The 13,898-nt window shown below is 38.9% G+C and overlaps 1 protein-coding gene across 3 annotated transcripts in view; it reads right to left on the bottom strand.

Annotated features, from left to right (window-relative positions):
- Positions 1-13,898, bottom strand: part of stk11 (serine/threonine kinase 11) — a 94,542-nt gene that overhangs the window by 47,433 nt on the left and 33,211 nt on the right. For all 3 annotated transcript variants that reach the window (XM_078424044.1, XM_078424043.1, XM_078424042.1), the window contains exons 5-8: positions 10,485-10,621; positions 9,756-9,883; positions 6,264-6,321; positions 1,853-2,049 (exon numbers count right to left, since the gene is read on the bottom strand). In XM_078424044.1, the coding sequence (XP_078280170.1) occupies positions 1,853-2,049; positions 6,264-6,321; positions 9,756-9,883; positions 10,485-10,621 (520 nt within the window). The remainder of the gene's footprint in view (positions 1-1,852; positions 2,050-6,263; positions 6,322-9,755; positions 9,884-10,484; positions 10,622-13,898) is intronic.

Here is a 13,898-nt window from a genome sequence, read left to right on the forward strand (position 1 = left end):
GAACACTATGAATTGCAACTAAACTCCAAACTGCCTTGGTTGCACTAGGGACTTTGGGCTTTGGTTTGCTATATATATTTTTTAATGTATTGAACTATTTTTTGTTTGTAGATCATGTTATCTATTGAACACTATATACAAACCTGTTGTGCTGCTGCAAGAAAGATTTTTTTTGTTTTGTTTCAGTGCATATGACAATTAAACACTATCAACTGTTGAGAATATATATTATTAATTCATTTGATTTAGATATCCATTTTAATCAAATTCCAACTGTAGGGCATCAGATTCATTATAAATTCTGGCAAAGTCTATTCTACCATTTTTTCTTATTTAATTTGTCACTGACCAGATAGAAGTAGTTCTGATATAACACATTTTCATACCACAAATTGGATATAATAAGATTGACGAATTAGGAAACACTGTTTTTGGCGGGCCAAATTGGTGAAAACCTGAAATACAAAACTTTTTAAAACGTACTTTGGAAATTGACGAGCTGAATAAAAGTCTGTCTTATACAAACAGTCTAAGTTTCTATGTATTCTCCACAGTAATCACAAACCATTCATTGTATCTTGGAGAACACAGTCTGCTAGTTTCACTGTGGGAGGTCATTGAAATTGAAAAGCAATCACTTCTGTTGACGTGCAATGACACTCTACTGAACAATGTAACGTACAGCCTTTGGTATATTTAGCTTGCAGTAACAAAAATAAACAGAGCTATTAAAGACCTCTAGTTTTCAAAATCTTCTGGGAGGGAAAGTATGTTAATCATGAAACTTTTTTGTACCCTATCCCCTTTTTCCTCATTTACACTTTTTGAAAACATAACTTTCTACCATATGAGGCTTCTTAGGAAAGCGACTGTCACATTTTCAATGAACTACCAGTATCATCAAGCCAAGAGTTGAATATCTATTAGTGCAGTGAGTTTACCATCCATCCAAGAAGCCAAATAAATGGCGATACTCCTCAGTAGGTTTCCTTGCAGTTACTAGCATGGTTATCTCAGGACTATGTCCAATACAATCTAAACATAACTTGGATTCATTTGCAAAATGTCTTCAAAGATGGACAATTAGAGAAAAGTACCAAAACATATCGATTAAATCATATTCACTAAGTCAATGGCAAAAACAAAAAAAGCCTTCATGATTTATCATTCTAGTACCAAACACCTCTCCAAATTGGAGAGAAGAAAGCATTATTTTAATGAGGCACACACCAACAGACGGCTTCAAAGGCTTTAGAGCTTTTCCTGTAACTTCAAATAAAAATTTCCTTTCAGCTTCTGAACACCATCATTTGACACAACAAATTGGACAAGTCAAAAAGTTGAAAATGTGACAATGATGTCAACAGTTCATCAGTTCTAAATGATTTCCATCAAGAGTCTTGATTTACAAAAGCCAAGGAACTGAATAAACTGACTTTCAACCATAATCAGTACAGGAAAAGCTTGACGTTCTCCAGGCAAGTAAAGGGAAAGGCAAAATAAGTCGACGCAACCAACAAAGGGGATTGGCCAGGTGCAAAATACCACGAATTTCTTTTTGCATAAAGATGAGCACAAGTTCATTTAAAATAACATTTTAAACAAAAAATAGCAGGCTGATTGTTGAGTGTTCTTGTATATAATCATCGCGCAGATGAGGTATAATTTCAGTGACACATAAATAGCAGTACAAGTTTATGCAACTTCAGAAAGCAATTTGCCATATCGATGGCTGTCAATATCATGTGCAAACAATATCATAATAACTCAGTCCAAACTGCTATCTTTTTGAGAGATTACTATTTTACTTAATTTTCAGCATGAGAACATTATGTAGATAATAACAACATACCCGGTACTGTAAAATCCTGAGTATAAATTATTTCATCTTCCACATCTTCATTGTACAGATCTTCTTCGTCATCATTATAACCATGCAAGTCTTCCAGGTAAGGCACCACTGTCATACTTCTCCATTTGTCCTTGGTCTCTGGGCTTGGAGGAATAGGAACGGGATTTTCTGTCTGAGTATGTTTTTTCCGAAACCAACTATATATTTCAGGAAGAAAATAATGTTACATCAGTCAAACCAATGACATTTCAGATTTCATATAGTATAAGAAAATAACTGCAGATGCTGGTACAAATCGATTTATTCACAAAATGCTGGAGTAACTCAGCAGGTCAGGCAGCATCTCGGGAGAGCAGGAATGGGTGACGTTTCGGGTCGAGACCCTTCTTCAGACTGATGTCAGGGGGGCGGGACAAAGGAAGGATATAGGTGGAGACAGGAAGATAGAGGGAGATCTGGGAAGGAGGAGGGGAAGGGAAGGACAGAGGAACTATCTAAAGTTGGAGAAGTCGATGTTCATACCACTGGGCTGCAAACTGCCCAGGCGAAATATGAGGTGCTGTTCCTCCAATTTCCGGTGGGCCTCACTATGGCACTGGAGGAGGCCCATGACAGAAAGGTCAGATTAGGAATGGGAGGGGGAGTTGAAGTGCTCGGCCACCGGGAGATCAGTTTGGTTAATGCGGACTGAGCGCAGGTGTTCAGCGAAGCGATCGCCGGGCCTGCGCTTGGTTTCGCCGATGTAAATAAGTTGACATCTAGAGCAGCGGATGCAATAGATGAGGTTGGAGGAGGTGCAGGTGAACCTTTGTCTCACCTGGAAAGACTGTTTGGGTCCTTGGATGGAGTTGAGGGGGGAGGTAAAGGGACAGGTGTTGCATCTCGTGCGGTTGCAGGGGAAAGTGCCCGGGGTTGGGGTGGTTTGGGTAGGGACGAGTGGACCAGGGAGTTACGGAGGGAACAGTCTCTGCGGAACGCAGAGAGGGGAGGGGATGGGAAGATATGGCCAGTGGTGGGGTCCCGTTGTAGGTGACTGAAATGTTGGTGGATGATATGTTGGATCCGCTGGCTGGTGGGGTGGAAGGTGAGAACGAGGGGGATTCTGTCCTTGTTGCGAGTGGGGGGAGGGGGAGCAAGAGCGGAGCTGCGGGATGTAGAAGAGACCCTAGTGAGAGCCTCATCTATAATGGAGGAGGGGAAGCCCCGTTTTCTGAAGAACGAGGACATCTCGGAAGCCCTCGTGTGAAACACCTCATCCCGGGTGCAGATGCGGCGTAGACGGAGGAATCGGGAGTAGGGGATAGACTTTTTGCAGAGGACCGGGTGGGAAGAAGTGTAGTCCAGATAGCTGTGTGAGTCAGTGGGTTTCCACCGGAAATTGGAGGAACAGCACCTCATATTTCGCCTGGGCAGTTTGCAGCCCAGTGGTATGAACATCGACTTCTCCAACTTTAGATAGTTCCTCGGTCCCTCCCATCCCCTCCTCCTTCCCAGATCTCCCTCTATCTTCCTGTCTCCACCTATATCCTTCCTTTGTCCCGCCCCCCTGACATCAATCTGAAGAAGGGTCTCGACCCGAAACGTCACCCATTCCTTCTCTCACGAGATGCTGCCTGACCCGCTGAGTTACTCCAGCATTTTGTGAACATTTCAGATTTCTATACCTTTCCTCCTCCCACCCACCCACCATATTAGTGTAGGTTTGTCTCTTCCGAGAGAAAAAAAAAGCTTCTGAGGAGAGGAAGAGTGGAAAAAGAACAAAATCTAAAGCCATGCACTGGATATACATGTTATATCCAGACCGATACTGCACAACTTTCTGAGTAAGTAGTTCTACTATGCTGAGTGTTCTAACCAGAGAGGCATACTCATTCCAGTAAAGAATAGATTTAAAGAGCAGAACACATTTTATAGTACATAAAAACAAGGGGAAAACAATTTTGGGGGGTGCAGAATATTTTAGTGAATAATGCAAAAGCAAAAATGCAAATGCAAAAGATTTTAAGCAAGCTCAGTTTCATCTTTTGTCCAATTAGTATTTCCAACATTTTCCTTTCTTGTCGGAAGCAAAAAATTCCCTGGAGGGTAAATTACAGTGCTCAAGCCTGCTCCCTTTGACTGATTTATAATGCCAACATTAATTTGACATCCTGCACAGGACACCTACGTTTTCCCGTCTTTCACTGCAATGCTTCATCAACTAATATTTTCACCCTTGGGCTGAGATCCTTCACACAGGAAGTCAGAGATTTTAGATGGCTTCTCGTATTGAAGGACTCGGTAAAATTGCTGGCTTGCAATGTACTATAGTCACAGTAATTAAACATTTATTTTTCAGGCATCAGCCAGTTTCTATACATCTTCACGAGAATGGCCAGCTAAAATTTACACAAATCCAAATATTATAGTGTTGGGCAATAGAAAATATGCACATACAAACCTTTTACAAAGCAAAACACAGATACACCAGAGTAATGCTTTGACTTAAAATGCTGTATACAGAGGACAGTTTGTTGAGGACTGCAATTTATTTTCAAATTTAAATGATTGAAGGATTATATGATTGTGGTGTTTAAGATGAATAGATTTGGTAGATAAGAGAAACAATTTCATTTGGTGAGGAAATCAGGGCAAGGGATTGTCATCTTAAAACTGTAGCTAGAGCATTTATGAGTGGAATTATGTAACAAATTTCCACACAATCAGAAAGTCAGGAATTTCACAAAGGCTGAAGGTGCCAAGTTAGCTATAATTTTAAATACCAAGTTAGATTTTTTGTGATTCGGTAAAAAGTATCACTAAGCAAAGGGAGATAGAAAAAAAAGCTAAGGTTTAAGGAGCTACATGTCCTTTTCTATTATATTGTAAGCAATGCATGTACATCTCATACACTTGAACAGGTCGTCTTCTCACTCACATTCCCATTCAGTTTTCCTACCAATTACGTTATTTTTTAAAAAGTTTATGCCCTATACTTCGACTATTTTTCTCTTCATTTAGTTTAACCTAGATATTGAAATTCCACCAATGTACCCTTATGTAATTAATCCAAAACCAATAATAATTCCAGTTTATTTAAAATCCATTCTCTTTTGAAACACCACCTGCAGTATTTGAAACCGAACGTCAAAACATGACGCTCAGTCCGACAAAAGTCAGAAAGGTTGCTCAGGCTGCCTCAGTGGGCAGTACTATTGACTGCAAAGTACAAGCAACCCCCCACACTGATATGCCATCTGGTAAACAACAAGACTGGCTCTAAAAATTGCTCAGTGCCAAATTAAGGAAAGAACTTCTGTCAACTTATTTATTATTCAGCAACTGTCAGTCAGCTTTCATTTCATCCATCCCATCCTGTCAACTAACTGTAGCTTCTGAAAACCAATTAACTGGTACGCAACTCAGTGGGAAATCATTCTTAAGCCACAGGAGGTGGTTAAAAAAAACACCTTTAATCTAAAAGGGCAACAGTCTAGAATGCGTGTAATGGAAGTTGATGTTTTTTAGCCTTGCATGCTTGAGGATTAAAATGTACAACCTTTTCTTGGAAGGAAGGGGATAAAGACTAGGGAAACAAGATGTGGGAATTATTGATATTTGCAATTTGTAAATATACTACCTGAAAATTGATTCATAGTTTAAGTTTTAAGTTTAAAAAATTCAATGTGACAATCTACTTAAATAATATTTATCACATTTTTTTAAATACTAAAATTAAAAATGTCTTTGGGGAAATTAGGAAAAAATTGTGCTCTCAATACGATAAAGTCTGAACTAAAACAAATATATTTTTAGTTATTATGTTGAATGGGAATAAAGCAACCAATTTTTTTTGAATATCAAACTTGAGCCTTGGCTCCAAAATCAGGCCTTGCAAGGTTGGCTAATCTTTTAGTTCTAGGGTCCATTTGCAATGGTTTAGCTGCAAAGACCCTGCAGATGCTGGAATCTATAGCATAAACAGAAGGAACTGGGGAAACCCAGCAGGTCAAACAACATACGCAGAGGAAAATGGACAATCGAAATTTCGGGTTGAGACACCCTAATATAGCATGAGCAAAATTCTCATATAAAACAGAAATGTAAAAAGATTAGGGTACATAGCTTCAAGGGAGATAATCAGAACTGGCACTAGGATAAATGACCACCTCCCTTGCTTCAATTAATCAACCCAAGATTAGAATAGAGAATTACTTTGGTGTACAGGCAGTGAGGATACATGTTGCTGAGTAATATGGTGAAAGGATACCTTAACAATGAGAATTACCATCAAGGCTCATTGCATTTGAAGATACATCCATCGAAAGCTGGATGGATGTATCTTAAAACAGAGAATTTGTTTTGGTTCGAGGAAGCCTGTGTGAATTATTAATTGATTCCGTGTTCACTTTGTCAGTATGAAGAAACTTACTTGTGCTGTCGAATCTGTTGTATTGAGAATCTTTTCACAGGATCATATTCAAGCATTCCTGCAAAAGAAAGTAGTATGTTAATATTAAATAAACCAATCACTTACTTCAAAACTGCTGAACTTCATGTACGCGCGTGCGTGTGCATTACAGATATAGAGAGTAGCTTCCTCTATTGGAGAAAGAATACATCTTTGGATCACTATTATAATAATAATATGCCTTTATTGTCATTGTACACAAGGTACAACGAAATTAGAAATGCTACAACTGATAACAGTGCGACAGTGCAGACAATTGCACAGACATACGAACCAACACGACAAATGCCAGTATCATATAAAAACCGATTTAAAATCCTAATAATACCTGTTTGTGATCCGTAGTCATTTTAGTTTAAAAAATGACAAATCCTGTTTGATAAATGTCATCATTGAAGTTGCTGTGTAGAGTAACTCACTAAGTGCATGGTTGCTAAGTACAACGGGGAAGGGAGTTGAAGGATTTCAAGTTAGAAGTGCAAGAGGCTCACATGAAGCACAAGCATAAGGTACGCAGAGTTAAATGTCCTACTTTTGTGCAATAAATATCAATTAATTTATCAAACTGTGGAAGACTTATTTATTTATTTCAATTTTGACTTTCCGCTCAGGAGAAAATTTGCAATAACAGATCAAAAGTCACATCTTCAATTATTGGATCCTTTTCTTTGTGTCTGAGCCAGGATACAATCATTTGAGACAGGTATAAATGGTTCACAAACACTGTTCTAGGGAGGGAAATATCTGCCATCATGCTGTGCCATGCCTAACCAATACGCGACTATGGACCTACTACAACAGCAAATTCTTAGATCCCCTCCGAAATGGCAATCTGAGAAATCTGCTCAGTTCAAGTGCAATTACTGATGAGCTGGAAACACACCTATCCTAAGAAAAGAACAAGTAAAACCCAAGCCACAACTTTGATAGGCCAACAAACTCCAAGCATGTTTATATTTAGTGAATGGCATAGTTCGTCAGACTGACCACTTGTTTCAATGTTCAATTAATAGCGCTATGGGGAAGCAAGAGTGGTGGATTATAGCACTTTCAAACAGCCAGCCCAAGTCTAAATTGTGTCATGCTGTATAATGTTATTCAATAACAAATTTATCAATCGGAGACCCTTTGCATTTATTTTTCTTGTAAGCTTGCAAACAATACATAAATATTTTACAACTGTGAATAAGTGCACAGCTTTTACTAATAGGTCTCTCTGTCAATTCTATCAGTATGTCACCTAGAGTTGAGTGTCACCTCTCTCTCTGCTACAGTGGGATCAAATAGCCCATTTATAAGGTATATAATCCTTGTATCACTTAAATCTTTAGTTCTCAAAGGCAAATCTGCATTTCAATCCATAACTGTATACGAAAATCAAATCACTGCTGTCTCTGCTGGATACATCACCTCAAAGTGGAATTGCCTACCATTCTTCCCCTGGTTTACATCTGACATTCAGATATAAGCCACGAGAAAGATATTATTAAACACGTAGGAAGGAACTGCAGATGCTGGTTTTCGCACGAAGATACACACAAAATGCTGGAGTCTGAAGATGGGTCTTGACCTGAATGTCACCCATTCCTTCTCTCCAGAGATGCTGCCAGTCCCGCTGAGTTACTCCCACATTTTGTGTCTATCTTCGACATTATTAAACAATCGGATTAATTTACTAGTTTTTGGTAGGCTTTCGTCACATTGAAAGGGAATAAACTAGTTTGTTTGCAAATGTTACAAATGTGGTAACTTTCTCAAAGTAATTTGACAGATTATAAACAGAGGAATCGCAAATGCACAAAACAATTCATCATGAAGTACCGCACCTTCCTCATCAGGCCTAGTTTGTTGATGCATCTAAAACCATTCTATTACCATTAAAGACACCTTCATTAACCATTTTCTCAAGGTGAAAAGGCATTATCTGGTTGCAACAAGGCTAAAGTCTGAATGGATTATTAACAGCTGCCACAAGAAAACTGCAGATGCTGCAAATCTAAAATAAAAAATGCTGAAGGCCCTTAATAGTAAAATTGCGCGGAAAAACTAAGTCAGCAAATTTACCAACCTCAAAGGAAAACACAGATGAAGATACAAAATGGGCTACAGATGTTAATATTGATCCACCAGAATAATTTAAAGCCAACAATTCCCAAAATCTGGAGATATATTTAGGTTGCCCATCGATGTTTCTGGAGGCAGGCCTGGGGGGAGTGGGCGGAGGAGGGGGGGATAAGGGGGATTGAGTGAGGGGGTTGAGGGTGCTACACTAATACAGGAGAGGCTTTGGGTCCAGGGCTCACTCGGTCACACCCTCTCCCCTCCCCTGTCCCCCCTCTACAAGGAATGGGCCAAACGGGTCCACTTAGGGTAGTAAAACACTATTTTACGATTTCAGATTTTTGTATCACAGTAGTTTAAAGTTTTCAGGTGTCTTTGACTGAAATTCCTGAGCATTGAAACACAACTGTTTTGTTGATTTTGCTTTACAGAAATTCTTTCAGGAAATATCTAGCTTTTGCATGTCAAGAGATGCCCTCAAAGGCAATCTCTCTATCAGTATCTCCAGGAGGTGGTTAGTTTCACAATTATTTGTAATGTGATGCCGCATCATCTATACACACGTCAAGAAATGCAAGTTGAAAATGGTGTTGATTTTTTAAAAACTTTTTCTTCCACACAAGTTCTTGAAGATCACATTTTATTCTACAACTAACATTTTTGGGGAACGATTTGTTAATTCTGTACGGGTGAATTTCTGTAACCTGAAAGGCAGCGATGCCAGTTGTCTGTAATTGTACTTCAGATATTTTGAAACATTTGGCGTCTTATCAACGGAGCATGCCACCTACTGCAACTTTATGGTATTGCACTCAATCAGAAAGGGATAACATTTCTACACTAAAGTGTACCCTTGACTTTAGCATCATCTCGAGAGATATTCAAGTTTAGTCATATTCAAAGCTGGTGATTCATTTATCATGTGGAAATAATTTACTACTCAGTTCATTCTCCATCTCAAACTACGCTCAAATTTCTTTTTAAAGAAGTCAGCAGATGACTTTGGAAACTTTTTTAAATTAAGTGTTTTATTAGAAAAAAACAGAAAATTATGGTAAGTGCCGATCAGTCAGTAAATAACGGCCTCAATTTTCCACTTATTATTCCTAATTTAAAAAAAATCAAAATAATGATTTGCTAAGAAATTGAAGCACACAGTACCTGACATTATGTTATCAGAACACCTCCACTATACTGCATAATCAAAGTCAAGAACACGGTTTACTTTACTTGAGTTCAAGATGTCACTTAATGATATTCCAGCTACAAAACAGCTATCACTCAAAAGGACAGTGATGCTTAGAACCACATAATTAATGGCTGCAACAGCCCGGAAGAAAATGAATGTCTACTTTTCAAAGTTTATACAAAACTAAATTTTTCTGCGCTCACCTTTCAATAAATCTGTCAACAACGGTCCACATTCCTCCGGAATGGTGTACTCCCCTTTCCCAATGTTTTCAAATAGTTTGTAGATGTTATCCCCCTCAAACGGATAAAGACCTGTTCTGATGTTGTACCTGAAAAAGTTAAGGGAGTTCATCATGAGGTGAAAATGCATAAAAAATCAGTTGCATTTCATTTTCCAACAAAATATATGCAGTCTAATGTGTTAACATTTCGCAATTCTGAAATAAGCAGATTGCTTTTACATGTTGAAATAAAATTAATGATTTCATTGCAAGAATTGAAACTTTGAATGTCTCCACCTGGTTTGCAGAAAGTATTTTGGATAAAATGAGCACACACATCACAATAGGACACGTTTTTATTGATTTGTCTGATCAGTCATTGACAAAATTCAGTACTGCTGTGTTTCATTTGACACATTATAAAAAAGCAAAAAAACTGCAGATCCTGGAATCCTAAAATTGCTGGAAATACTCAAGTTAGCATCTCTCTGGAAACAGAAAAACAAAGCTCAATGACCAATCATCAACGCCAGGTCTGAAGAAAGGTCACAATCTGAAATATTAACTCTGTTTTATAAATCAGAAGTTGGTGAAATGCTTATTTGAGTGCTTTAGAATTCTCCCAAATAAGAACGTTTTCACATTATCCTACAAAATGCAAATTCTTTCATTTTTAAAAACATCAATAATTAAGTAGAACATGTCTTACAATGTCACCCCTGCAGACCAAATGTCCACCTTGAACCCTGAAAATGTATCTAGTCCATTTGCAATTTCTGGAGGCTGGAATGCTGGTGATCCTTGACTTGTTCTACAGGTGTCATCCTCTGCAAAAGGGTGTAATGCCTGAAATAATGAGAATTTAAAAAAAGGAGTTATTCTTTCAGGATAATATATGGACAAAGCAAATCACATTAGAACTCGTGATGTTCCATTTTCAAATTTAACCATAACCTTCACATCCTGCATCTTGCTGATTTGCTGTTAATTTCAATTTAAATTTATGGTCGTCTCTGACTAAATGCAATATTAATGCTCTGTTCCCACTTTGAGCCTTTAATCCAACCAAGACTGATAAAAGGACAGATTCTCCCGGATTTATTAACAAAGTTACGTGATTGAAAATGGAAAACAGCAGTACCTCAACAATTACTCCTGCAACGTGTTCTGGGCACTCACCACCCTCTGTGTAAAAACTTGCCATGCACATCTTAAACATAGAAACATAGAAAATAGGTGCAGGAGTAGGCCATTTGACCTTTGAACCAGCACCGTCATTCAATATGCTCATGGCTGATCATCCATAATGAGTAACCCGTTCTTGCTTTCTCCCCATATCCCTTGATTCCGTTAACCCCAAGAGCTATATCTAACTCTCTCTGGAAAACATCCAGTGAATTGGCCTCCAATGCCTTCTGTGACAGAATTCCACGGATTCACAACTCTCTGGGTAAAAAGGTATTTCCTCATCTCAGTCCTAAATGGCCTACCCCTTATTCTTAAACTGTGACCCCTGGTTCTGGATGCCCCCAACATGGGGAACATTTTTCCTGCTTCTAGCCTGTCCAATCCTTTAAGAATTTTATATGTTTCTATAAGATCCCTTCTCATCCTTCTGAATTCCAGTGAATATAAGCCCAGGCGATCCATTCTTATTATATGTCAGTCCCCCCCATCCCGGGAATTAAACTGGTGAACCTATGCTGCACTCCCTCAATAGCAAGAATGTCTTTCCTCAAATTAGGAGACCAAAAATGCACACAATACTCAATATGCTTTCTTGTTCTTGCCACCAAAGTGGATAACCTCACCTTTATCCATGTTATATTGCATCTGCCCACTCACCCAACCTATCTAAGTCACCCTGCAGCCTCAAAGCATCCTCCTCGCAACTCACACTGCCACCCAGCTTTGTGTCATCCGCAAACTTGGAGACGTTACATTTAATTCCTTGATCTAAGTCGTTAATATGTATTGTAAATAACTGGGGTCCCAGCACTGAGCCTTGCCACTAGTCACTTCTTTAAACTTTGCCCCTCTCACCTTAAAGCTATGCCCTATTGTATTACATTTTCCACCCTGGGAAATAGGTTCTGACTGTCTACCGTAACTATACCCCACATAACATATATGCTTCTATCAGGAATCCACACAACATCTAGCATGCAAAGAAAAATCAATCCAAGTCTGCCTAATCTCTCCGTGTAGCTAATACTCCCTAATGCAGGTCATCATTCTGGTAAAACTCATGTGCATCCTTTCCAAAGCCTCCACATCCATCCTTTAATGAGGCAACCAGAACTGGCCAAAATACTCCAAATCCAGCCTAATCAAAGTCCTATAAAGCTGCTTCATGACTTCCTGACTCTTACACTCAGTCTCTCCCACATGCATGCTTTACCATTCTATCTACTTGTGCTGCTGCTTTCAAGGAGTAATATGGACCTCAAGATCCCTCTGGACATCAATGCTGTTAAGAGCCATGCCATTAATTGTATATTTCCCCCTTACATATGACATCCCAAAGTTCAACACCTCATATTTGCTCTGATTAACCACCATCCATTCCTGCAGATGATTTAAATTTTGCTGCATACTTTGACAGCCTTCTTTATAGTCTATGACCCCTGCTACCTTGGTGTCATCTGCAAACTTATAACCAACTAATCTATGTTTACATCCAAGTCACCAGTCACAAACCTCCAGCCTGAATATTGTCCTTCCACCACAACCCTCTGTCTTCTATTAGTAAACCAGATTTGAATCCATGCAACCAAGTCACTGTTAATCCCATGCCACTTAATCTTCTGGAGCAGCCTACCATTGGGATTTTATGAAATGCCTGACTAAAATCCATGTAGACACCACCCTATCCTCATCGCTCAAATTTGTCACCTCCTCAAAAACTCAATCAAGTTACAAAGACATGGCCTGTCCTGTACAAAACCATGCTGACTGTCCCCAGTCAACGAAGTCTCTCCCAAATTAGAGCAAATGCTATCCCAATGTATCCTCTCCAATAGCTTGCATATCACAGACAGGAGGCTCACTAAACTGCATATCCCTATATTCTCTCCACTTCCCTTCTTAAATAAAGGAACATTAGTTATTTTCAGTCCCCCAGAACTTCGCCTGTGGCTAGAGAAGATGCAAAGATCTTCGTCATGACTCTTGCAATCTCCTCTCTCAATAACCTGGGATAGATTCCCTAAAGTCCTGAGGATTTATCCATCATAATTCTCTTCAAGAGCCCTAACCCCTCCTTCTTAATCTCAAACACCAGTTAAAATTTCTGAAGGCTTCTTCGAACTCTCTTGTTCCTTCAATCAATAAAAACATGTTAAGATCTGCCCGTACAAACATATTTTCAACAGGTACCACATTTGGCCTTAACCCAATGCATTCCTGGGACTTCTAGATAAGATTTATGCTATTTACATTCTGTCCAAGAAAATTACTTTTCCAGCTTAAACAAAAATAAGCATGCAGTCAAAAAACTTCAAAGCTACAGTGCCCTCCATAATGTTTTGGACAAAGACCCATCATTTATTTATTTGCCTCTGTACGCCACAATTTGAGATTTGTAATAGAGGAAAAAAAAAATCACATGTGGTTAAAGTGCACATTGTCATGGCCTTTTAATAAAGGCCATTTTAATACATATAGGTTTCACCATGCAGAAATTACAGCAGTGTTTATACATAGTCCCGACATTTCAGAGCACCATACTGTTTGGGATATCATGTAAATGAAAGCCGTCATGTTTAGTATTTTATTGCATATCCTTTACATGCAATGACTGCTTGAAGTCTGCGATTCATGGACATCGCCAGTTGCTGGGTGCCTTCTCTGGTGATGCTCTGCCAGGTCTGTATTGAAGCCATCTTTAGCTTATGCTTGTTTTGGGGGCTAGTCCTCTTCAGTTTTTTCTTCAGCATATAAAAGGCATGCTCAAATGGGTTCAGTTCGGGCGATTGACTTGGTCGCTCAAGAATTGACCATTTTTCAGCTTTGAAAAACTCTTTTGTTGCTTTTGCAGTATGTTTGGGATCATTGTCTTGCTCTAGAATTAACCACCGGCCAATGAGTTTTGAGGCATTTGTTTGAACGAGCAGATAGGATG

Source organism: Rhinoraja longicauda, chromosome 28 (assembly GCF_053455715.1).
Source record: "Rhinoraja longicauda isolate Sanriku21f chromosome 28, sRhiLon1.1, whole genome shotgun sequence".
NCBI lineage: Eukaryota > Metazoa > Chordata > Chondrichthyes > Rajiformes > Arhynchobatidae > Rhinoraja > Rhinoraja longicauda.